Genomic DNA, 27079 nt, shown 5'->3' with positions numbered 1-27079 from the left:
GAGGCTAATTTAGCTAACGAGTAAGGAAAGCTTGCAGCCTCTGCATCTTGCAAACTGAATATGTAAATCATCTCACACACACACACACACACACACACACATGCTTAAATTCAGGGTGGTTATTTTATTATTTTCCTATAACAATACTCCCCATCACGTTTCCTTACTCAGCTCCTGCCTAAACTATTCTTTTAATGCTAAGAAGTTATCCATTTTTATTTTTATAGTTAGCAGTTATATGTGTTGTGTATGTTGCAGTCTGGGTGATTTTACACCTGACAGTGTGTGACGCTGTTTTGTTGCTGCTTCTGCAGGAATCGGTGGGATGGAGGAGTTTATTCTAAAGTCAGCCACCATCTCGACCTCGGCTGCGTGCCCCCCCTTCACACCACTCAACTTCGAGGCCACGCCCATCGTCAGAGTGGCGATTGAACCCAAACATCCCAGTAAGTATTTTCATGACACTCATACACACACCAAAAAGTGATATAAACAGAAGTGTGAAGATGGCTGTTCTGGCCCGAGGAGACAAATTTGGCTGTGAACAGTTGAGAGTCCATCCATCTGTGCAAGTTATATCTTAGTAGAGATAAACACAATTTGGCTGAATAAAGTTTTAGCTAAAAAAGCAGGACTCACGTCTCTTATGCAAGCATGGTTTTCAATTTTAAACAACAGATTTCATTTGGAAGTCTTATGTCTTTCTACCTTTAGAATTTTGAGAGAATCAAAATAACTTTTGACCTTTGTGAGAATTAAAATATTATGTAATTATTATATCATGTATTCAAATGCATGGAACTATAATGGTTTATACCTTAAAAGTTCAGAGGTTTTGCATAAAATTCTCAAAATCAAGACTGATTTGATCCCAAGATAACAAATGCTGTTTTACTGAGATAATGAACTGATTGATTGAGCTTGGAAATGCAAACTGGTCAAAAGGGAAATAACAATAATATTAATAGGCAATAATTAGGTAATGGCTATTAAAGAATCCTTGTTCCAATAATTTCATCTGCTAGTTGCTGGTTGTAGAGTAAACCCCTAGAAACTATGTTAGCCTACTGTCTAGCTAACATTAAGGAATGTTACCAAGGAACCCTAAATATGTTATAGATTTTTAATTTGGTTAATAATAGAAGTCAGCAAGTATGTATTCCAATATCTACATTTCTACTGGCAGAATTTCTCCCTTTTCAGTGTGAAGCGGCTAATACTGGGTAACATACATGTTCTTTGTCATTGTTACACAACTGTAATCAAGTCTTCAAATTTGTATTCACACTTGAAGGGTTTCATAAGTACTTCGTGGAGAGGATAATATTTCCACTTACGTTAATGCGTTTAGCAGTTATGACCGATGTGCTTGGGAGTATCTTCACCCTACCCTACCCTTCACCCTACATACCCCTGTATGTGCTTGTAGAACATCTCATACTAAAAGCCATGGGCGTTACTACGGAGTTGGTCCCCCTTTGCTGTAGTAATATCCTTCACTCTTCTGGGAAGGCTTTCCGCTAGAGTCTGGAAAGTGGCTGTGGGGTTTGTGTGCATTCAGCCACACGAGCAATGATGATGTCAAGCTACAAGGCCTGGGGTGCAGTCGGCATTGCAGTTCATCCCAAAGGTATTCAGCGGGGTTGAGGTCAGGGCTCTGTGCTACAGCATAATAAGGCATCCTGTACAATTGTGTGCTTCCAACTTTGTGGCAACAGTTTGGGGAAGGCTCCCATATGGGTCCGGTGTCCACAAACCTTTGGATAAACTTTCGTGTAACTCTATTTAGACAAAAATGATGAGTTAAAATAAACTGTAAATTAGTAAAATATACTGAGCTATACATTGAAAAACTCCACATCTACTAAATTTCTAATCAGGATAAATCTGGGAACCTTAGAAGTGTGAACTCCATGCAGGTAATTTGCATAAACTGCATGTGCTTAACCCGAGTCTGGACATGCATATGCATATGCATATGCTTATGCTTGTTAGATATATTAGCCTTGTAGCTCCAGTGCAAAATTAAAGAAACAAACCTTAGACACCAAACATGTCTTGGCGAAGGGAAAAATTGTGTAAATTTAATTTCTCACTTTAAATACATACACAGCTTGATTGTTTTAAGTTTTAATTAGCAGTATGTACCAGATAAACGCACAAGCTCATTAGCTGATGTGTGTGGTGCAAGTATCTTTAGCATCATAGATGCCATGCCAACCACAAGAAGCTCACAGTAATACTTGCCCTCATATGGAACTCATTAGTGCAGATGACGGTTAAATGTTTCCCGTTTTAGAGCACAAAGGAACTGACTGATTACACACACACACACACACACACACACACGCGCACACACACACACAGCTCATTGTAGGGGTGAAGCTTTTCCATGCTGATACAGGATTATTTTAGATTGCCATAAGGTTAACTGAGGTCGTTAAAAGTTAGAAGAAAGTTAGAAAACAGTTTGGAGTGTTAACACTAGGTGGTGTGTAGACACTGACAGGCTATGGCACTTTATTGCAGTCAAAAATCAATTTACATAACCATAAGATTCATAGTCAGATGTTTAAAGCTGCAACTGGAATGTTTCTCTAGTACAACTCCTAATTGACATCTTTACATTGCAGCACTGGCTATGCTGTTAAAGTACGAGATTATGACTCAAACATCTCACTATCGTAACGGCTCCAAGTGCAGGAACTAGTGGCCACCAAAGCTGGATTGAACACGTAGAACTCGATGCCAAGAGCCTAAATATATAAATAGACAGAGCTGGAAAACAAATAGTTAGCTACCTGCTGTTTGGATATGTTAGATGATTAGCCCAGCTCTCTGAAATACCTGAGCTAGAACACTTAAAAGACCTTTAATATATCATGCTAATTATTCACTAGATACTCATAATGAACATCCTATCAACTCACTTGACTTTATAGTGTACAGTTATAGAAAAGTAATGATTCACAATCTCACTATTGGGTGTCACTGAGGCTTCCCTTAAGGTGGCTTCCTCATGACTTCTCAGGGAGTTTTTCCTTGCCACTGTCTCCTCTGGCTTGCTCATTATGGAACTAAATATAAATCTACATCCAGATTTCTGTGAAGCTGCTTTGTGACAGTGTCGATTGTTAAAAGCACGATACAAATGAGATTGAATTGAATTTGAAATAAATCAGCACAATTTCCAGTCGAATGCAACAGTGATGAGCAAATGTGGTATGTTGAACATCAATACTGCTGAACAAGAACAATGATACTAATATCACAAATCTAATCCGTCGTGTGCGACATCATCAAAATGACTCGGTTATTTGTGCAAGGAGAAAAAAAAAACGAGTCACAGCAACTATTCCTCTTTGCAAAATTTAAGCAGCTACTCAGTGCTTAAACAAATAACCCACACCATAGGGAAATGTATAGCTTCCAATTTGTGACCCTGGGGTACCTCATTGCTGGGAGTGCTTGAGCCGTGACAGTAAGCAAGGTAATACCTCCACTTTATAAGGAAACACAAAATCACCCAGAGAAAGATGTGGCAGTAGTTTTTCAATACTGCAGCAGAAGTGAGATTTTTTTTTAAAATCCCTACTGTTTTCTCTGGATTCTCATTTCTAGCCTGCTGCTAAGCCTCCCGCCACTACCTAGTGTCTGTTACCATATATTTAAGAGTCCTGTGTGCTCTCACTAGTGTGAAAGTGTGCTCAGCATCTCAAACACACTTGCTTATGTGATTTCTGATGCTGTACGACACACTGTTACCTACAAAAATGGGCATGGAAGAGCTAAAAATAGAAGTCGCTCCATTTCGAAGGCCATCAGACTCAAGCAGGAGGTGTGGCCTAATGTCTAAAGGAGGAATAGTGCTGCTGTTTTGCTATTCTGCTATTTTATGAAACTGTTTATGTTTATGTCTACTTTTGAGGTGAGTGTGTAATGATATTGGCATGCAGTTTACACAAAGTGAACTCACAAATATATTATCGTATTATTTGTTAGCTAGCTGTACATTAGCTTCATAGCTGTTGTACAAAAATAAAGTAGCAAAATTTAGGCATCAAACATGTCTGAGTTGATTGTACAGTGTTTTGTATGGAACTTTCTCTCATTTGTGTGTGTGTCTGTGTGTGTATCTGTCTGTCTGCCTGCCTGCCTGCCTGTCTGTCTGTCTCTATGTGTGTGTCTGTGACGCTAAACTTGTGTATGTGTGTAGGCGAGATGCCCAAGCTGGTGCGTGGGATGCGTCTCCTGAACCAGGCTGACCCATGTGTGGAGGTTTTGATTCAGGAGAGTGGAGAGCATGTACTCGTCACAGCAGGAGAGGTTCACCTGCAGCGCTGCCTCGATGACCTCCGAGAGAGGTACACACACACACACGCACACACACGCAAACACAATTTAGAACTTTATACATCTTGGCTGTTATACACGTGTGAAACCTTGACTGTGAGCATTAGCTGTATTTGGTTCATTGATTTGTAAATTTGCTTGAACTTGTTTAACTTGTACGTCACGCAAACACTTGCACACTCACACACACACTCTCTCACTTACCTATGATATGCCGCTGCTGTGTTTATAGGCTTGCTTTTCATTCAGTAAGCGTGAGAGAGACTGAGATTGAGACGCAATGTGCGGTTGATTATTGGGGATGAATAGAGATGCAGTGAATCGTTTTAGACCATGAGTGACAGCTGATTTGCAGCGCTGATGATTGGGTATGAAGATATGCTGTATTTATTATTCTAGACACTTTGTGTGTATGTGTGTGTGTGTGTGTGTGAGCTTCAGCAATCAGCTAACGCTGTGATTACACATTACCTGCAGCACCACCTCTTTCTATTCTTACCTTTAACCAGAGAGGGAGTGAAAAGTAATGAGGCAGAAAGGAAGTGAAATTGGGACTTTAGAGGTTTTCCTTTACAGCGTGAAGGTAAATAGTGATCGTCTGCTAAATTACCTTGATACTGGTGGTAGACAGAGCAGTTTATACATACATACATAATTTCACCTTTCTCCAGCCTACTAGACTTGTTCCTAATTTTTGTGCGTGAATGTGTACTTGTAAATGGCTGGGCGATATATTATCAGTATCACGATAAATTGTGTCACTTTCAGTATGCTTTTCTGAAATCGTAATATCTGAGATATTGTGATCATTTTATTCATTTTTTAATTTTTTTATTATAAACAGTCAAAGCAGCTTTTTTTTTTTTTCTGAAATTTTGCACTTATTTTTTAAAAGTTGTAAAATGTTAAAAACAGATTTCCCCTTCTTTTATGTCTTAAATATTTGTATGTATTTCTTTGTAATAATAATAAAGCTAAATAATAAATAAATGAACAAATAAATAAATAATACATTTATTTATGTAGGCACTAAATTACATATTGTATATCATAGAAATGCCTTCAAGAAATGTGATATGATATTTCTGCCATATTGCTCATCCCTAGTCTACAGTGACTTTGAGAATATTATTATTATTATTATTATTATTATTATTACAAGAGTGTGTCCAATGTTCTTCCAATTTTTTTCATCACCTGTATCTTCCTTAAAAAGCTTTGATGTGATTTAATTCTGCATATTAACAAACATCTAGGGCTGCATCTATTGATTATTTCGATTGAAATTTCCAACACTTCTTTCTAACATTTCCAATCAACCAATTCTACTACAGAAATATTAACTAGGCTCAACTAAATAAGAAGTCACCACAATACAATATTACAGACATTTACATAACAGACAGTCATGACAGTAATTATCGAGTGCTTATGCTGAGTATGCTGACCCCCAAATCAGACACTCAGACTAATGCAAAGTATTCTGTACAATTGGTCTGATGTGTTCAGTTTGTTTTAAAAAAAGGCAGGTATACACTGTCTGTGTTAGTTAATAACCGAAACACTCGGATGCTGAGTTAATTTTTTTTTTATTTGCTGTGTTTGTGTGAGTTGAATCATTTTCGGTGTGTAAAATCGACTCCAACTGTTTGAGGCTTTCATTGCCTGCTATCAGGGAATCAACTCCTTTTATGGTAGACTCCCAGGATTTTCAATGTGAACCAAAAGCAAGATAGTGACTTTATGACTTGATACTTTTAAAATCTATAACCACAAAATGTATATAAACATTGTTTCAATGATTATACATATTTATTTGGTAAGTAACACATTTTTAAATGCATTTATTATTACATGTGCCTTCCTTTCACAATATTGTGATTTTGCACCTACTGCAACAATATAATTCTCATCAATATAACTGATGATTGCTCAAAATGTTTGCTCATTTTGGCAGTGTCTATCGAGCTGTGGATCTTCATAGCATGTGGGCTTATAAACCTGCTTTCCCAGTTATCAATTTCCCACCTGTTAGTGCTCACTTTCACTGTAATTCGCTCTTTCACTTTTTCTTTCTCATTCCCTGCATCATTACATCTTTGTGAAGCTCACCTGGAGCTTCACTGTTGCATGTCCAGATCAATACGCATTGAAGTGATAGTCTGTGCCAGGAAAATGTTGATGCCTGCTAGTGCTACCTTCACGCTGTGCCCTGTAAAATATTACTGCAATATTACTGAAATATTACTGCAAACACACAATCCCAGGTTTATGTGATAAATTATTTATATGATTAGAGGGTAACTTTAGGGGTAGTTGTTGGTTTAAGGGTTTGGTATTACAGATAAGGTTATGGGTTATCTAGTAGGATTGATGGTTCAAATCAGAGCTTAGAGACTAGGTTAAAGATTTAGGTTAGGGGTTAGCATAAAATATATTGAGGCACTGCTACCAGTTGAAAACCTCATAGTTTGAATTCTTAATATCAAGGCTGTTTGCTGAAATGGGAAATTTCCTTTCCTTTGGAAGCAAAAATCAACCCCCTTTGCTCCCAGAACAGCCTAAATCCTTTCTGGCCTACGTTCCACGAAGTGTTGGGAGCGTTCCTTTGAGAAGCTAGTCCAGGTTGATATGATTACCTCACATAGTTGCTGCAGATTTGTCAGCTTGTACATTCAGGCTCCTGTTCTACCAAATCCCAAAGGTGCTCAACTGAATTCAGATCTGCTGACTGGGGAGGCCACTGAAGTTCACTCAATTCATTATCATGTTCATGGAGTCACTTTGAGATGACTTGTGCATTGTGACATGGCATATTATCATGCTGGAAATAGCTATTATAAGATAAATTGTGACCATAGACCTCACAGGCTGTGGCATACGGGTGATGCTCGATTGGTATTAATGTGCAAAGAAAACGTTCCCCACATCATTACATCACCACCACCAGCCTGAACTGTTGACACACGGCAGGTCTGCTCCATGGATTCATGATGCTGATGCTGAATTCTGACCCTACCATCTTCATGTTGCAGCAGAAATCAAGGTTCTTTCAATCTTCAAGTCTCTGGCTTTGTGATTCTGTGAACACTCTAGCCTCAGATTTCTGTTCCTGGCTAATAAGAGTGAAACCCAGTGTGGTCTTACGCTGTTGTAGCCTATCCACCTCAAGATTCGCTGTTTTGCTTTCTGAGATGGTTATCTGCTCACCACTGGTGTAATGAGTGGTTATTTGAGATATCGTAACCTTCCTGTCAGCTTGAACCAGTCTGGCCTTTCTCCTCTGACCTCTCTCATCAACAAGGCATTTCCACACACAGAACTTCCTCTCTTTGAATGTTTTTGTTTGTTGTACCATTCTCTGTAAACTCTAGAGACCATTGTGTGTGGAAATCCCAGGACATCGGCGGTTTTGAAATATTGAAACCAGCCTATTCTATCGATTACATATTTTTAATCAAATTTCCTGTTTTACATTTAAATCAAGAATATTTAAAATGCTAAGCTGAATGATACACCACACTTAATTACCATTGAAGGTCTGCAGTTTCTGACTGAAGCTTTAAACTCTTTGTTTTAATCTCAAGGACTAAACATGCATTAGCATAAAGATATATTTATTCTTCAGAATGAGAGATCTAATGATTATACCTGTGCACCCTTTATCTTATGCAACTGATAAAGACTAAACAATATTTATACGTTCTGAAGGTCCTTGTGAATTTTTAATAATGTGCTGATCAGAAATGCATTGCAGTGCATGAATTGTTAAAGCATGTTAGGTCTCCTGCAGATTTTCTTCAGGATCAGCAAACCCCCCCTGTTTATTAGTGTTCATATGTGAATGAACATCACTCATAAAAGGTGTTCCTGAACATCAGAATAGAGGAAATGTTTATGAAAATTTGCCATTAAATTCTGGGGATTTGGATTAGGATTATGGAGTCTGGTAATGAATTATGTATAGTATTATTATTCGTCCAGAAGCTGATCTCGCATTTTATAAAGGTCAACCCATTTAAATAATATGTATTCTAATTTAATACACTGGCTAATTTCTATTTGTGTTAGCTTTGACAGTTTGCAGTGAGAATCCTTAGAAATGGAGCGCTGCTATAAGCTACTGTTCATTAAAAAAAAGAAAATAATTGTTTTCGTTCACACTAGTATGTGAATGTTTATTGCAAACTTAAAGTTTGAATGCTGCAGTCAAGAGCCAGGATTCTACACGTGCACATGATGTTCAAATTATTTTTGTTACATACTAAGCTTGTTATCCAGAGAAGGAACGTGCCAGAGTAGGTGAATGCAAACTTCCACCACGGGCTCCTGTCTGAAAAGGACAGCTCCAGCAGTAGACATCTCATTAGCAGACATCTCTCCTCACTCTCTCTCTCTTTTTTTTTTCCTCTTTCCACTTCTTTTCCTTCTTGCCCTCATCCTCTGACATTTTGACTAGCAGCGTCCTGTCCATGCCGCCATTTACACCCGCTTTGATTAGACACACGTTAGCATTAAGCTCTGATCTTGTCATAGAGGCAGAGGTTAGCCCCTTAGTGTTGACTCCTCAAGTTCACAGCCTCAAAAAATCGACTTGGTATCTCCAAAGCGCCTGCGTTTTTGTCTAATTACCGCTTCTGTGCGGATTCTCCTCTTCAGCTTGTCACTCCTGACCTCCTCCTATTCCCATGAGGGTTCTGCAGACAGCGAGGCGTAAAAAATCAAACTGCACCATTGGCCCTGATTGATTTTTTTCCGCCCTGTGCGCCGCACTTCTATTGAGCAGATTTGCAAAAGTGCGCTGAACATGTTTAGAGTTTACCTACTTAGCACCCTCGAAGTCTAAGTCTAAACATGGATATGTTACATCCAGTGTGCTCTAAAAAAAATCTCAGTCCCTTACCAATAATTGAATATATTTCTTAATTTCTAAAAATGTCTTATAAAGATTTATTTGTTTTATTCATACCATGGCCACTGAAAATACTGGCTGGTGTTTATTTGGCTGGTCAATTATTTTTATATATCAGGACACCTGTAATCTAGATCCACTCCATGAACCTAGAAGAGCTTTTGTCTTGTTGGAATTAAGTAAGAGCAAGTTACTCAACATCCAGTGTCTAAAGTCTATTACTCGTTTCTCAATTTTATTAAATTGGTGTCTGTCATCTGGTTTGGCTGAAACATAGAGCTGCTCATCATCTACCTTGCAGTGGGAGCTAATGTCCTGCTTTCTAAATAATTGCACACAGAGTTAGCATGTGCAATGGAAAAAATAGTGACCCTAGAACAGAGCTTTGTAGGATACCAAGGTTATTATTTTTGATGGATAAAGAAGTCACTGAAGTCATTTACCAACTGATAGCTCTTAGTCAGGTAGGAACTGAGTCAATCAAGAGCTGAAGAGCTCTGCAACAAAATATTCTAGGCTATCTAGAAGAATATTGTTGACCTATGGTATCAAAATCTGCACCGAGATCAAGCAATACAAGCAAGGCGTCACAGCTCCGATCAGAGGCCCATGGTAGGTCATTTACTACTTTAACCACTGCTGTTTCAGTGCTGCGATGAGGCCTAAGCCTTTCCATGTATGTGTACTTTAGGGGTTGCCCAACTACTTAATGTTTATTAGTCAACCAGTAATCCAAAAAAATAGTCGACTAGGCATCTTTTTCTTAGTTAAAGCAAAAGGACATCAGAATTTTTAGTTTTATTTGTGCAGCAACCTACTTTGGTGCATTTTTAGGCTACACATTTAACAATGAAAGCAAATTAATGGGGAAAATAATCACACTATTCAAGAATGTACCAATTTTTAAAATGCACCAGCATTTTGGATGGATGAGCTGATGGCTCAGCTGAAATTATTCATTCTGAAAACATGCAGCATGGAAGCTCCTTATAGCTTAATGATGGATGGAGGATGCTATGTCTACAGCAGCATGTAGAAGGCTTTTCTGCTATGTTCATCTCCGGCCTCAGCAGCATCTAAAAACGACTCTGGATCAGCCGCTTTGAGCCAACAATTGAGCAGTGACGTGCAAACCGCAGCTCTGCAAGCACTCTGTTACACAACACTGGTCACAATGCTACCTTTTTTATTTTATATAAAGGACAGCAAAAATAACTGCAGGAGGATTAAAAATGTGCATAATTCTCTACTTCATGCAAAGTGATAAGATCAGAGTGTTAACAGTCCATTAAAGCAAAAGAAAATATAAAAAAAAAATTCTTGCAACCCTTAAAAAAAAAGCTCTGCAACCCTTAATGTAATTCCTATGCAAGTATGAGCTCAATCTTTTCTAGGATCTTTGAGATAAGGGGGAAGTATGATAAGATTTGGGTACATAGGCAATGCTAAGGGAGGAGATTATTGTGTTTAGCAGTAGTTTAATTGCTTCTGGTAGTATTTCAGGCTGTTGGATTCAAATGATGTGGTCATATTGCTATCGGTGCAATTAGATACCAGAGTGATGTTAAGTTCATACTCTGCTTTTTTTTCTTGTTAACTTTGCTACTGTACTAAATGTATATAAATAATAATGTAGAATATTTATTATCTTTTATCAAGGTGGAGAGATTTGCTGATTTAGCAGCAGTAACAGTCTGTCTATAGTTAAGTTTGGAAGTATACCAGTTTAGTTTGATACCATTTAAAACATTTCAGTGACCTGTTTTAAAATGCAAGTGTAGCCATTATACCATGGAGCAAGATTTTACTGCAGTTGATTTTCATTCAGATTTTCATTCAACTTGATCGAGTTGTCTATGGTCAGAGGGCAAACCAGTTAAAGTCAATAAATCGAGGAGATTTTCAATAATGCTGGGTAGTCGATGTGATTGTGCAGTTAATGCTGCAGTGAGGCGACATGTATGTTTTGACACAGTTCAAATGAAATGAGGTAGTGAGAAGAGATTATTTTACACTAGGGGAGGGTAACTATGCTTTTTAAATCTATGCTATTTGTCAGAATAAGATCAAGGGCATCTGCTATAATGAGTGGGCCCAGGTTTATTCTGAATGATGCTTACTAAATCTAATATAGCCACATACACTGATTTCAGATTATGGGTTAGCAAAATGTATACATGAAGTCTCAGATGATTTTTCTACTGAAATAAGTAGATTTGAAAGGAAGTCTAAAATTTCCTGTAGACTGGTTGGCAGGTAAGATTCAAAGATTCAAAGCGTTTATTGTCATGTGCACAGTGAGGAAAAACAAGTTTCCCTGTACAATGAAATTCTTTCTTTGCTGTCCACACAGAGTCGTGTTGGCATATAACTACTAATTAGTGACTGTGTAGACTACTTTCCTGTAATTTTTTTTTTAGGTTAATATTTCAGATTTGTTAAGTTCATATCCACTTTTCTGGGTATTGCCTTGGGTAATGTTCATCGGTGCGACGCCTCTTCTGTGGCCAATCATATGAGGATAGTGTATTTAAGTGTATCTAGGAAAGCTAGCCTCATTTAAAGTCACATACTCATTAGCTCTAATACAAGTTTCTGTTAGGCAAAACATATTAAATCCCTGATCAGTGATCGTTCCATTTACAATAAGCATGTTATAAGGTGTTATTTAGATCTAATAATTAGCAGTCCTAGTCAAAGGTGCTGGCAGTGCATCTGGCATTATCTATTTTTATGTTAATTATATTACTTGAACAAACTTCCAAATTTCCAATATTTTTGTTTAGCTTGGGGAACAGACACAGTCTCAGTACTGTGGAACCTGGGTGACGCCTCAAGGCAGCTAGTAGATGGTCGGTTTAGCTTTCTTGTTTTTTTTTTTTTTACTGCTGCCTCACCCCAGCTCTGGATTACCACTGATTAACAAGGCCTGTTCTAAGACTATAGGCTATATTGCAAGAAATGAGAGTAGCACCTTTCTGAGTGGGATGGGTACTGTTCCCCCACCCTAAACACTCAGACTTGCCCTCAAATGTAGCCCAGTTATCTATAAAGGCCAGAGTGTTTTCAGAGTAACACTTGCATATACAGCAGTTCAGTGACCAAAACCTGCAGTGTACTGAGACTTTTTGACCTGACTGAATGCTGTTAATTTGTTGCTGCACAATACTGGCACGTAGGCTGTCAGATCAGATGAAAACAAATGTTGGATGCAACGCAGAGGCAGCAATGACAGCTTGGGGGCAATCCAGGTCATCACCAGGGTCAGCAGGAGCCAGTGGTCAAGGGTTAAAGGTCGGCCTGCTAAGAGCGCTTGTCCATAAACATGAAGTGCTCCAGAGAGCATTATCAGCTTTTAAAAATAACCCTGACAGTCTTCTGTGTGGGAGCAGGTCATGTCGCCTGGCTCACAGCCACTAAAAACGAGGTCACTCCACTCTACTAGTCACAGGATGATGACATCATATCCCCATGATCCCCAGCAGTCCTGGGCAAATTGGGTCATCTGCCGCAAGTCTGACCCTGTGGTTATCTATTGTTATGCTTCATTAGAACAGATGTCTAAGGGCGCAGAAATTTTTTTTAATGTATTCCTTGTTATCAGTTAAAGGAAAATAATGGCGGGTTTTAAATGTACGTGTACAGTAAATCTCAGTCTAGGAAATGTGTCCTCTGTTCCTATCAGTATGATATTTGGGAAGCTTTGGGGGCTTATAGAATTTAAGTGTACTCATTTCCTGTAAGAATTTAAAAATAATTTCAAGTATGAAAATTATGAAAAATATCTTGGAAAAGCCATGGATAATCTGTTGTTAGTTTAAAGGCAGCACTGTGGCGCAGTGGGTAGAATTGACTCCTCACAGCTCCTGGGTCTTGGATGCAATTCTTAGCTGCGTCATTGAGGGTTTCCTCTGTGTTCTCTGGTATTCCCACCTCGCCTCCAGTGTTCCCGGGATAGACTTCGGATCCACCGAGATTGTGACCCTGCCTTATGTTCTGCACTAAAGCAGCTTCCTTAATGCATATGGCATTATATATTTTCTTATTTCATAAGTTTTTGAATGATTGTCCCATTTACATCCATTTGTTTAATTTTCTAAACTCTAAACTTTCTGAAGTGACTCTGCAATTGTTCAATATTGCCTAATTATTAGTTTTTGTTTTTTTTAATAATGACTGATTGACTGATCATTCTTTTGATCATATAGGATGTAGGACTGAATCCAGTACCAAGATTTCTGTCCTTTAGAAAAGTTGTGACTCTTAAATAGTACAAATCATCTAAGTAGATTCCTTTTTTCAAACAAAGGAACAATGTGAGGTGCTTATGTTGCTCAGGTTTAGTCTGTATTTTATAGTTAATAGGACAATTTGGAGGGCTATGAATGATGCACACAATCAAGAGCACAGAGAGAAATACTTTGAAATGGAGAAAAAAATATTAAAAGGGATTTCTAGAAAGACTCTACTATGATATCTATTAATAAGCAGGAGAACGATGGAAAGAAATTGGCTGACTTGATAAAAAAAAATAATAATGAGATAGGAAGACAGGCAGACGGAGAGAGAGACAGAGAGAGCGACAGAAAAAAAGCTACTGTGTGAAATGCTAATCCAGAGAGCTGTCAGCCGACTCAGTGCGCTCTCTTCTCCTCTTCACTCACTGGAAGTTTCGAGTAAACAGTCTCTGCAGGATTATCAGCTCCCCAACCTGCTCAATGACTGTCTGCGTCTAACTGGATTATGGGATGTTTCCGGGGAAAAACTGCAATCGCAGTCAGCCTTCTGCTCCAGTTGACCAATTAGTAATCAGTCTGGCCAACTGTTCATGATATAACGCTCATGTTCTGTTCACTACTTAGACAAATTCTGTCCTACTGACCCAGGTCATTGCTGTAGAATTTATAGCAGTGCAGTTGTAATATGGAGGACCAAGAGATGTTCTCACGCTCGGGGGATCATCCTGATGGGCAGTTGTGTAGGCATTAGTGTGAGTGGAAATAAGAGATGGAGGAAATGTAACACCACCAGCTTCATCTTTTGGTTCAAATTTACAAAAACTAGCCATTCTTAATACTTTTATTACCCTTCTACTGCACACATTTCTGTTTTTTTCAATATTACAATATATATTTCATGAGTATTACAATCAATACAAGACATTGACCCCTCTTTTGGGCATTAGTCCATTTTGGTAACAACTTTAAATGGGTCATTTTTCCCAAAATGGTGGCAGAGCTCCAGGTTCTCCTGTTCAGACCTGAGCTTGGGTTACTGTCTGTGTAGAGTTTCACTTGTTCTCCTTGTCCCTCCTGGGTTTCCTCCTGGTTCTACACTTTTATCCCATCTCCCAAACACATGTCATTAGGTGGATTGGCTACACTAAATTCAGGAATCCAGGGTGTATTCCCAGCTCATGCCCAGTGCTCTGGATAAACCACGACCCTCATTCATTAAATTAAGATGAATGAATGAATGATCTTTGCCCATAAATAAACAGAATTGTTTAGAAACAAACCATGTGATTGTGATAGATCCTTAACCCTTCAGCTAATGCATGGATTTATCTGCAACAGTATTGCATAATCTATTTAAGATTACGTCACTTGCATACATATTACATCCCTGTTTTCCCGCTTGATGTTGCCATTGGTTAGCAGAATTATTTATTGTAGCAGCCATCGGGTGTTTGTGTTTGCAATTTGTGTTTACCCAGAGCGCGTTAGAGATGAATGGATGTTTGAATATTTTCAGCCTGAGTGCTCTGTTGTAAATTAGCTTTTCATACACCACCAGTGCTCACAGAAAAGACAGAGCTTAGCCATTCCAGTTGGCCAGAAATAACCTTTTCTCATATTTTTGCTTCTCTACTTCTCCAGTTCCAGCTAACTGGAATAATGACTTCATTATTGTTATTAGATCTGTTGTTTCATCCATGTCACAGTCTTCCAGTTTTCTTTTATTTAATTATTACATTCTACATGCCTGCTAAAGTACATTTTTGTTGATTGTCTGGCTTGGTTAACGCTGGGTAACATCATTTGGATTTAGACATATGAAGACCCAGCCTTGATGTAGGCTAAGGGAGCACTCGTGAGAGAAATTTGTCAGTAAATAGAATTATACCTCTAGTTACTGGCTTAAAAGAAAATAATGTTTCTAGATGTGATGTTTTAAGTTTACCTGGAAAATAAAGTGGAGCAAGTCATATTGTGTGCCCAGGCGGTCAGAAAAATTTCATTGTATATGTTTTTTGTTCAGTTAGTGAGAGAGAGGAAAAATGATTGGAAGATAGATTTGGAGCCCCACCTCTGTTGGCTACTCCAAAAAAGGTTTTCCAAATTTGAAATATTTTCTACTATATTTTCTACTGGTATAGTATTTTCCTACACTGTATTAGTAGAAAATACCAAAATATGATTCAGTGATATCAACAGGAATATGTTGGAAAATAAATAAAGATTTAGAGAGAATATTCACACATTAATTAAATTAAATTAATTCTTCTTGTTAAAGTTGTAGGGAGGTGAGACCTACATTCACGATCATCCAAAATCCTTTCAAACAAGACTTTAAAATTCTGTTTAAATAAATCAGATATAGCCAATTAAAAATAGAATTGCAAACAACTCTAAACCCAAACTAGTGAAGCTGAAGATAGTGGGTTGCATCTTCTCATTTTCTTATTCACTATTTTAGTAACATGTTTATCCATTTATGATTTGCTACACAGGTTTGCCAAAATTGAGATCAGTGCCTCTGCTCCCATCATCCCATTCCGTGAGACTGTGATCCGCCCACCCAAAGTGGACATGGTGAACGAGGAGCTTGGGCGCCAGCAGAAGGTGGCAGTGATCCATCAAACCAAAGACGAACAAACCAAACTCCCAGAAGGGGTTCAGATAGATTCAAGCGGCCTGGTGACCCTCACCACCCCCAACAAAATGGCCACAATTGGAGTTCGGGCCATTCCTCTACCTGAGGAAGTGACCAGGCTGCTGGAGGAGAACGCAGAGCTTATCCGAACCATGGAGCACTTCAACCTGCAGGCACGAGAGGGCAAAGCTTTAGAGATTAGTTCAAAAACTCTGGAGGAAATACGTGACTTAAAGAATGAATTAGAAAAGCACCTTCAGGGCCGCAAGTGGAGGAATGCAGTGGATCGAATCTGGGCTTTTGGACCACGTCGCTACGGCCCTAACATTCTTCTAAACAGTGTTGAGGGATACCAAAGATCATCGGTGTGGCAGTTTCTCAATTTAGAGAAGGAGAAAAGTGAAGGCACCATGCTGCGAGACTTCGATAACAGCATCGGTAGTGGGTTCCAGCTGGCCACACTTTCAGGCCCCATGTGTGAGGAGCCGCTGATGGGCGTCTGCTTCTCTGTGGAGAGCTGGGACATGAAAATCCCATCTCAGACAGTGCAGAAGGACTCACAGGATGACTCTATTTCTCAGCAGAGTTTGGAGGCAAATAATAATGAATGTGAGCTTGGAGAAGACAGTGAGGCACAGAGCAGGCGTCGAGACATGGCCGACTGCTACGGGCCATTTTCTGGTCAGCTCATTGCTTCCATGAAAGAGGCGTGCAGGTACGCCTTCCAGGCAAAACCACAGCGCCTCATGGCTGCCATGTACACCTGTGAGATCATGGCTACAGCTGAGGTCTTAGGTAAGCAGAACACTCTACTGCCTTTTAAGGAAAAAATCACCCTGAACGACTTGCATATCATTTTTACAATTAACGTGTGATCTTCAGTGGCATCCAATATTTATTTTATAATAATGTACTGAGATGGCTTTTTTGGCCTAAGCCTTTTAATTGAATGTTAATCTATTTTCACTTTGGTTACCAGTTTCATACATTATCCACAATGCCATTCAACAACCCGCTTATAATGGCATTGGCGGGAATAAGCCCTTCATCTATCTGCATAAGCATTATCTCTGTCTAAAGAGCATGATGCAGCAGTCGTTTAGTCCTTTAGTCTGTCCATCTCTCACCATACCTGTACATTCTGCACAAACAGATAAGGTCCCAAAGCTTCAGTGTTCATGCTAATACTGGCGTCCTCGATCAGAGCCATCATGCTTGATGTTTCATTAACTGGCCTAGCTGAGTTGCTTGTCAACCATGCCCCCTAGCACCCAGTGTTTGTTGTCTCCACGACTTCTATGTTGGACTTCTCATTAATATGATATTGAACCTAGCTGGTTTAATGTCCTACTTGGTTTCTCACTCAACGGTGAGTGAGAAAAGAAGCTCTTGCTCTTTTCTTTTTAGGAGCTAACAGCAAAATGTGGCTGTTATTCATTATGTATGAGATCAGTGAAATTTATTTCTCCTATTAAGCACCATTCGCACCATTGTACTAGCAATGTTGTCCCACACACCCCCCACACACACACCCGCCGTGACATCAGCACAGCACCGACAATATCTTCTCATAGGAACAATCAAATTACAGAAACAACCAACAAATTAACATAAGACTCGCTAAGCACATCACAAGTAGTTCAATATAAACATACTAAATGTGTTACAGGGTGGGTTTTTCCTTTAGGTTTTGTCATGCCATCTATATAAACATATACAGTTTGTTGAAAAATCATCTCTCCTGATTCACACTGCAACACACAAAACCATACAGGAACTCCAGTACGCAGCACTAAACACTGTGACTAGAAGAACAGTGCATGAAAGGAAGTAGACAAAATGACAAATTCTATTCAGTGCAGTAAACAGACAGATAAGGCCTTGTATCTGCAGTTATTACAGGTAAACATTAGCAAAACTCCAAAACTACATCTCCAGTACATGAAAACATTACTTTGAGTCAAATTAAGTCACTTTGTTGTAAATGGAACATGATGTGTCCAGACTGTCACTTAATCACCACCAACCACATCAAAAATATTGGCTTTCAACACAAGTATAGCTAAACAGTTGGTCTTGAGAAGCATTGCACATAGCGTTTTTGCGTTGTGTAACATCATCCCTTTGTTGGAATGGTGTAACACTATTGTGTCCCAGCACATGTGCTTCTGATCTCATGTTTGCTGTGCGTGCGGAATACATTGCAGCAATGCAACTTCCATGTGTATTCATGGTCAGAGAGGTGAAATTTTCAGAAAGCAGGGTTTTTCATACTCATGTTTGGAGCACGAGTGCTTTCTCTTGGTACATTTGTAGTCGAGGAAAGTAACTTCATGTAAGTGACTGTTTTACTTTGCTGATCCTCGTCCAGGATCCTAGTTCTACACAAAACACAATTATAATTCACCAGACTAAACACATAAAAAATACATAAAGTTAGTTAGACAAAACGTAAGTTTCTATAGAATGAAATGTGCAGCAGATTAAATATCCAGAGCAGTGTGTTGATGGACATAAATGTCTTTGAACTAGACAAAATCTCATGAATATACTATACAAAATGTGTATTTATTTTGTCGATGGATCATTGTTTACTTACCCAACAACAAAAAAAAATTATATGGTAGGCATGTATAGGCATCTGTTTTTACTTTTAGAAGTTAATACACTATGGAAAGTTGTCGATTCTGTGTTTATATCTCACCATGCTTTTTTCAGATTTAACACAAAAATAAACATGCATGTAATTTACACACTTTTTTCGTTTTTGATAACCATAAGAAACATGCTAGCTGGTTTTGCATCATGGGCTGTTTGCGTTGATTACAGCAAGACAGACGCGATCAGACAAAACATAGGGAAAAGTTCTAACACATTTTTGCGACCCTTGAAAGCTGTACTATTTTGCTCTAGGAAAAGAATATGAAAATGACAGAATGCTTTTTCTCTTTGCACAACTATTTTCATTTCTGATACATGGATAAAAATGTCCCTATAAGAAACTGTATATCGGACTTAAAAAAAAAATGTTGAAGTGACAACATTTTCACCAAAAAAAAAGTATAAGTATGATGCTATGCCATGTGCACAAAGCAAAAAAAACCAAAAAAAAAACAAACAAACAAACAAAAAGCACCCAAAAGTATAAATTATGTATCATAGACAACAGTTACTGTTAGCCTAATATTACTGTTTTATGGACAGGGCTTGTTATTTTTATGATCTCATGCACAGAGAAGTCACAGATTTTTTTTTCTTTTTCTTTTTTTTTTTTTTTTTTAAAGATTAATAGTAAGGCAGCTACTGATTTATTACAGTTTGGATATTGAGTTTGAATCTTCATATGTCATGTTTTATTATTGTCAAATTTCTTATATGCAATTTAAATTTGTTATTGTTATTGGAAGAGGATATAGCTGTCAGATTAGTCACAGGTCCAATTATGATATTTTTTCTTCTGACAGGTTTTTTTTTTTTAATTATTGTAAAAATAATCCTTTTTGTTGCAGCCCTAGCATAAACATGCAGCCAACATCTAATATCAAACCATTTTTTTTTACCACAGGAATATTAAATCATAATATCATTATTATGTCAAAAGCTCGTTATTTTTAGATATAATTTTGAGAAATCTAGTAAAATAATAGTTTTCTTATTTCTTCAAATGGACTTCGGTTAACTTAATACCTACCCTTCAGTTGCTAATTTGCTAATTATTGCTAATTATATAATAATAATAATAATAATTATTATTATTATTATTATTATTATTATTATTAGGTAAAAGTACAAAACAGACATGTTCTTTTTATCATTTGTAAGGTGCAGTTTTTGGTTGTTATCACATTTGCACTTGTTTTTATTATTTATGTATTGTTTATTTTTATACAATCATTTTTTTTGCCCATTTAAACACATAAAACCTTTAGTTAATCAGATGTCCAGCCAATTGTTTAGCAGGTAGATGAAAGAGAAATAAATCCTGATCACTTTATCATTAGCTAAAACTTATTTTCTGTTATAACGCAACCAAAAATTGTAGTTATTTTGTTTTGTCCTTGTATAGCAATATTCATAACTACACAGTACACACTAACCATAGACCAGTTTTATTTACTTTTACTGTCTTCTTTTTTATTTTTTTCCCTCGCTTTATTTCATCCATCCTTCCATGGTAGTTAATAAAATATGTTTGTAAAGTGTTTCCAAACCCACATTGCTTAGCTAGGTCTTTCGGGAGGAAATCGCATGTCACATGCACACAGGAAGCAGTGCTCTCTGCTCCATAATTGGAAGCTGCTGTGGGTCAGCCATGTTCAGATGAGGTGATGTCATTGCACCAGGTCCATGAACAAAGGCAGGGTTTGTCTGCTGATTGAAAAAGGAGCTGCTAAGGGATCCTGCCCTAAGAGGACCCCTACCCTTAGAGTAACTCTAACCCCATGTGTGAAAGGTGACATTAATAATAATTACACGAAAATTAATTAATAATTCAACAAAAACCACAAAGCCTCTTTGAAAATTTGTGTGCCGTATATATGACTCAGTCTCTGTGTTAACACAGGGCTGATTTATCAAATCATTTTCTCACACGCTCTCAGCTGTAGACATGGAACAGTTTGTCCTTTAAAGGCACCAAAGTTTTAGTTTTTAGTTTTATTTTCACAGATAATAATCTGTGGTGTTTTCAGAACTTTAGCATTGCACCTACGCCTCACTGGTGTAAAAGTGTTATTGGAGCGAGACTAGTGCCTTCATTTCCATTCGTGTTTAAATCTAAGGTGATGGAGTGTTGTACTATTAGAGTTATATAACAGATTCACTGTGTACTCCTCTATATTTTGCTCAGTTTTGTCAATGTCTCTGCATCTTGTCAAAACTATAGTTAGCTATCTAATGGTACAGCTCTGGCTAGGCTTGTGTGATATTGATTTTTCCCTGCTTGCAATTTTCCATTTTAAAATATAACGATAAATGAAGTAATCACCCAGAACCGATGGCCTAAAAAAAAGACAGGAAAAGAGCATTTCCACTATTTCAGGATTAAGGAGAGTAAGGGAGGCGTAATAATACCACCATCTGTGCAGTCAGGAGCTGCAGCAGCAATCGCTAAAACGCAGCTGGATGGTGGATATTTAGGTGATTCTGCAGTAATGTGCAATAAACAGTGCATTTTCAATATATATTGAATAATGAATTTTTTTCTTTTTTTTTTTTTTTTTTTTTTTTTTTTTTTTACATCTGCAGTGACTGGCACAGGAAAGAGCAGGAGAATGCAGGTTTTAAAAAAAAAAAAAAAATAAAAAAAAAAAAAAAAAGGCAAAACAGCGTTATTAATCACTTTCTAATTATCATCACCATTAACAATTATTTAATTAATGTGTAAGGTGTTAGATTTGACACTCTGTTGTAGGCTTATTTAATCTTTTGGGTCAAAATCTTCCTCCTTTTTTGTCTTTTAGCCAAAAACTGAAAGTGCCATTTTTGTCCATTCTTGTCCGAAATGTTTCAGTTGCATTCCTAATAAATATATTTCACTAATATTACGTACATACATGTCTAATATTAGCTAAGTGGAACACACACTGATAGCTTTTATTTCACATTAAATCTTGACAGAAAACGAGGAAGCCCGTGTCGAGAACACATAAGACTGTGGGGAAGGGGGCGGGGCTTCCAAGAAGTGTCAGTTAATATCAGCGAGTTCAAAACACATACGCAGGTCTTTCCATATTGATATCTGGCTCATCATCTGTTTTATTGGGGAGAAAGCCGTGCAATATTTTTTATCGCTTGTAAAATCTTAACAGATTCAAATCCAAAATGATTCTTGACTGAAGTGAGGAGAGGTGAGGAAGGAGGGAAAGGAAGGACGATTGAAAGAAAGAGTAGTGTTCTCATGTGTTTAGATGCAATGAGTGACCTTAAAACTTTAAAGCTACAGTGCATAGGAGTTTTAGTTCAAAAATGAAGAAAACATGATTGAGTCAGGGGAAAATAAAAATACTTTCTAATGTGATGTTACTTAGCGGATGTGAGTCACTCTGACAGGCCTGTAAGTGTAATACACAGTGATCGCTGACTAAAAACTTCACCGTAGCAGCAGTTACACATTCTGTTTATGTAGATACAATCTCAACGTCTACAATACAAGTCCCTGTGTATGTTTTTACTCCAGAAAGAGCAACATGTTAGAACGATATATTAATATAAACCCATGATTTGCCTTGCAGCTGAACTACTCTCAGAGCTGCTGGTAGAAACCAATCTGATTTAAGAATTCAACAGCTTTGTTAAATACGTATGACTTAATATGAAAATGTGAAAGAGATGTCTGTCTTTATATCAGCTTTTTTTTTTTTTTCAGAAAGCCTAGACATGTTTAGAAGGTAAATAACTTTCCAGTAATCCTTGTTGTTTGGGTGAAATGTGTTTTCTTAAAATAACATTTTCAAATAAGTAGTCCAATTTTATTTATTTTTTTTATTTTAGCCACTAGAATTTAGCCACTAGAATTTAGCCATAGTAACATCTGATGGGTTTTAATGTATTTCAATAGGAAAGTTTAAAACATAGCTTGAATGATTCTGTTTTTTTTTTTTTTTTTTTTTATTTTTTAAAGATAAAGGTCAAGAAGGAGAATGAGAAATACAAAATACAGTGTTCGTCCATTAAATAAACATTAATCCACATCCACGCATTTATTGTGTTGTCATAAATCATGTATTTCATGCTTGAAGCTCACAAGAGATATCAGTGAGTGGATGTCATCTGCATTTCCCTCCAGCAGGATATTTTCTAATTTCATAAAAATCAGCTCGCTCTCTCCGTCCAGGCGTAGATGTTCTCAGTGGTGTGTGTTCTCTGCGCAGATACAGAGTGATTACACTTGTATTGGTTGCTTCTGTCTGTGAGTCTGAGTGCTTTGTGTGTGATGATTTTTCAGGCCACTTGCTTAGTCACTCGTGTTTCCGTCACGTCCTGATCCACAGGACTTTGGTGTGAAGGGTGCTAAGTGTCTGAGTGATGTCTGAGTGATCTCTCAGGCCCGGGATAAAGGGGTCAGCGGTCACCCGCTTCTCTCTACTGTCTGTCAGCAGCTATTATTGTACGAGCTGAGCTCTGTTAACACACTCTGGTCTCCTGGGCTTCTTTGTGAAACACACAGAGTACAGCTCTTCCCCTCACACTTCCACCTATTCTTGTCCAGCTGAAGTGTGTGTGCGATGAGCAGCACGGGGTGTGTGTGTGTGTGTTCATAAAAGGAGGAGGTTGTCCGGAAGAGAATAAGCAGATGAATCCCACACTGTGTGTGTGTGTGTGTGTGTGTGTGTGTCTGCCCCATGTCATATTATCAGCTTTCAGTAAGTGATGACATTAATGACTCATTATTAAAGTCTTTGATTGTGTGCCTGTGTTTTTGTTTGGACAGGGCGTGTGTACGGTGTCCTCTCCAAGCGTGAAGGACGTGTCCTCAATGAGGAGATGAAGGAGGGATCAGACGTGTTCATCATCAGAGCCATACTGCCGGTGGCAGAGAGCTTCGGATTCGCTGATGAGATCCGCAAGAGGACGAGCGGCCTGGCAAGCCCTCAACTGGTGTTCACTCACTGGGAGGTGAGAAAGAGAGAGAGAAGGACACTGAGAGGACACAGGGAAGTGAAAAGATAAGGAAGGAAGGAAATTAGACAAATGATTAAAATGGATAAAGAAATAAATAAAAAATGAAAAGTATAACAGGAGAAAGAAAATCAAAGAAATAAGGAAGTTGAACAATTAAAATAAGCAATCATGAAAATAAATTAATGAATAAAAATTAATAAAATAAGCAGCGATGGAAAGAAAGGATGGATGGATAGATGGATGGATGGATTAAAGGTAAGAAAGAGAGTTAATAAATGAAAGAAAGAAAAAATGAATAATGATTGAATAATAGAAATGGGGAAGAAGGAAAAAGAAAATGTATAGAAGGTCATATAGTAATATATGTAAATGATGGTATACAACTCATCCTTATTGTGGCTGCTTCTTATAGCATCTCAGTAACACACACACACACACACACACACACACACATACACACACAGTGGAACAGTTGTTTAGTTCTGTGTTTAACTCAGTCCTCACCAGGCCTCTGTGACTTTGAGAGTGTGATTTGATTCTGCTGTGTGTGTGTGTGTGTGTGTGTGTGTGTTCTCCTCTTAAAGTTAAACTGCTGCTGTCATGCTTTCTTTGTTTCCACCGGGTTGTCTAGCTCACTGTTGAATTGTGCAAGCTCTACACATCACTGGTTTAGAGGTCTTCCCTAGATTCTCATCTCCACACACACACACACACACACACACACACACACACACAAAATACAGTTCTATTTCTAGAAAACCCACATGACATCTACCCACAAATGCAGTCAATGTCAAAACTCTACTATAAAAATTGTACACTGCTTGGCTAATATTGTGATTTTTTTTTAAGTCATGCTCACCTGTTCTTCATGTGCGTTTTTTTTTTTTTTTTTGGAGATATAACATATATATCACTCCTAATGCATAATGCATGTGCCATTTGTTTACTGGCAAACCAATCTAGTTATCTAGGTTTCAGTTTTGTTTTGGCTTTAAATCTGATTTTCTACACGCACACATACACACACACACACACACTGTTAATCATTTTTTTGGTTTTTTTAAGAAACCACGCTCGCTCCTGGGACACACTGTATATCAGAATATTCCGATGTTGGCATGTGCTTTGTTTATCCAAATTGCAGTATTTATGGTAATTGTAACTCTTCATCGGTAATTGTGTGTGTAAACTTCATTTAGATGAAAGGGTTGCTATTGAGAAAAATATTTGTCATAAACAGTCATCAACCTCACATGTGTAGAGCTTATCGAGAACATCTGCGTGAGATGGAAGATTATTGATACAAGGGTTTGGGGGACACACTGTGTGTGCGTGTGTGTGCGTGTGTGTGTGTGCCTGGTGAAGCCATTACATAGATTTCAACCTGGGTGACCTGTGGCTGGAAAGAGCGAGTGTGTGAGCGAGTTATAACCAGCGAGAGTCTTATAAAGTCAAACGTGCTGCACATCATCATTCTTCTCTTCAGCTATTTTCTCACGCGCTCTCTCTCTCTCTATCCCTTAAACTCTGATAGTTTTAAAATAGTCCTTCTCTACATCGTCAGCATTCGCAAATTAACAGTAGGCCTACGCCAGATTCTGAACGAAGTTGGTCACATGTCGATCAGAGGCTGCTAAATCGAACTGTATCATAACGTAGCAGATTCAGTGGTCTCGTCGAATATCGAATTGGGGAATAGCTCCATAACAAATATTAAAATGCAAAAATTGTCTCACTGGTTGCCAGGATTCCACATATATAGCTACTGATAGAATTATTTCACTTCTCCTCTCACAGTATGTATGGAAGTGATTAACTCTTGCTGCTGTCAAGTCATAGAGAGGTTTTAGGCACAGGCTCAGTCAGGCTGTGTGTGTGTGTGTGTGTGTGTGTGTGTAGTCAAATGGCAGGGGTTGACATTAGCAGAGACAGGTGTCATAACCAGGGCCTGTGTGTGTCTCTGTACGGCTCATCCTGCTGTGTTGCGAGGCCATTAGGCACATATGCCACAGTCTCAGTCTATCTGCCAAGTGTCTTCTGCCCCTGGCGTGAGGAAGACACACACACACACACACACACACACATACACATACACATACACACACACACACACATACACACACAACAGACTGCTGGCCATAGGCGTAGCTTGAGCAGTCCAGGTCACCTAATCTAATTATGTACGAGGCATCAGGGCTGAGGATGGTGTGTGTGTGTGTGCGCGTTTGTGTGTGTACACGCCAGATGAGATGCTGTTAGTGTAGCTCCATGCTGACACTAGACCGTTATGTGGTCATGACACACAATTGGTGTCACTCAGTGTAAGCCCTGTTTGTCACACACACACACACACACACACACACACACACACACTCACACACAGAGCACAGCACTGTCACAGTCTGAGGGTTCATTAAATCTTCTGTTTGGTTTGACTCCCATTCATTATCCATTGTCACCACTATTCTGTAATTATTAGGAGATGAACAGCCATAATGAGAGCGTAGATGGCTCTTTAGTACACTCCAGTGTGCACGCTGATTCTCAGTTACACTACACACAAGTTTTACAGGGAAAAGAAGATTTCTCAACTTATTTGGGCTTGGAATGATTAAATGGGAGAAATTCTCTGTGTTTCTCCGTTTCCATTTTAGAGTTTTTCTCTGTATGTGTGCGCACACCTCGACACTGTGCACTGTGTTCCATGGTTGATCAACTGTGCATGAGTCTAAAGCATCTCAGTGCGCAAAGGATGTTAATGAAAGCTCTCGATGCGATGGAAAAGAGCGCAGTGGGATGGGGTGCAGAGGAATACACAGAGGTGCCAGTTTATTTGTGTATACAAGTGTAGACAGAATGGAACAGTGTAGAATAAACTGGAATGGTGTTGAATGGAAAAAAAAGGAGTACAGTGGAATGGAATAAACTGGAATGGAATAGAAAGGAATGGAGTAGAATAAATTGGAGTAACTTAGAATAATAGAGGGAGAGCGTGGAAAGGAATGTGGTGAAAGAAATGGATTGGAATGAGTTAAAACGAATGTCATGGAATGGTAGGATGAAATGGAGAACAGCAGAAGGGGAAAGGAATAATGTGAGATATGATGGAATGGAATAGAGTAGGAGAGAAAATAATTGAGTAAAATGGTGTAAACTGATGAAGAAGAGGATGGAATGGAGTAGGAGAGAAAAGAATGGAGTAAAATGGTTTAAACTGATGAAGAAGAGGATGGAATGGAGTAGGAGAGAAAAGAATGGAGTAAAATGGTGTAAACTGATGAAGAAGAGGATGGAATGGAGGAGAATGGTATA

The 27079-nt window shown here is 38.3% G+C and overlaps 1 protein-coding gene across 2 annotated transcripts in view; it reads left to right on the top strand.

The window, feature by feature from the left end:
- efl1 (elongation factor like GTPase 1) overlaps positions 1-27079 on the top strand; it is a 137795-nt gene that overhangs the window by 106496 nt on the left and 4220 nt on the right. For both annotated transcript variants that reach the window (XM_026930679.3, XM_026930678.3), the window contains exons 16-19: positions 315-446; positions 4217-4364; positions 15999-16936; positions 23574-23758. In XM_026930679.3, the coding sequence (XP_026786480.3) occupies positions 315-446; positions 4217-4364; positions 15999-16936; positions 23574-23758 (1403 nt within the window). The remainder of the gene's footprint in view (positions 1-314; positions 447-4216; positions 4365-15998; positions 16937-23573; positions 23759-27079) is intronic.

Source organism: Pangasianodon hypophthalmus, chromosome 11 (assembly GCF_027358585.1).
Source record: "Pangasianodon hypophthalmus isolate fPanHyp1 chromosome 11, fPanHyp1.pri, whole genome shotgun sequence".
Classification (NCBI taxonomy): Eukaryota; Metazoa; Chordata; class Actinopteri; order Siluriformes; family Pangasiidae; genus Pangasianodon; species Pangasianodon hypophthalmus.
This window is presented reverse-complemented; position numbering and strand designations above follow the sequence as displayed.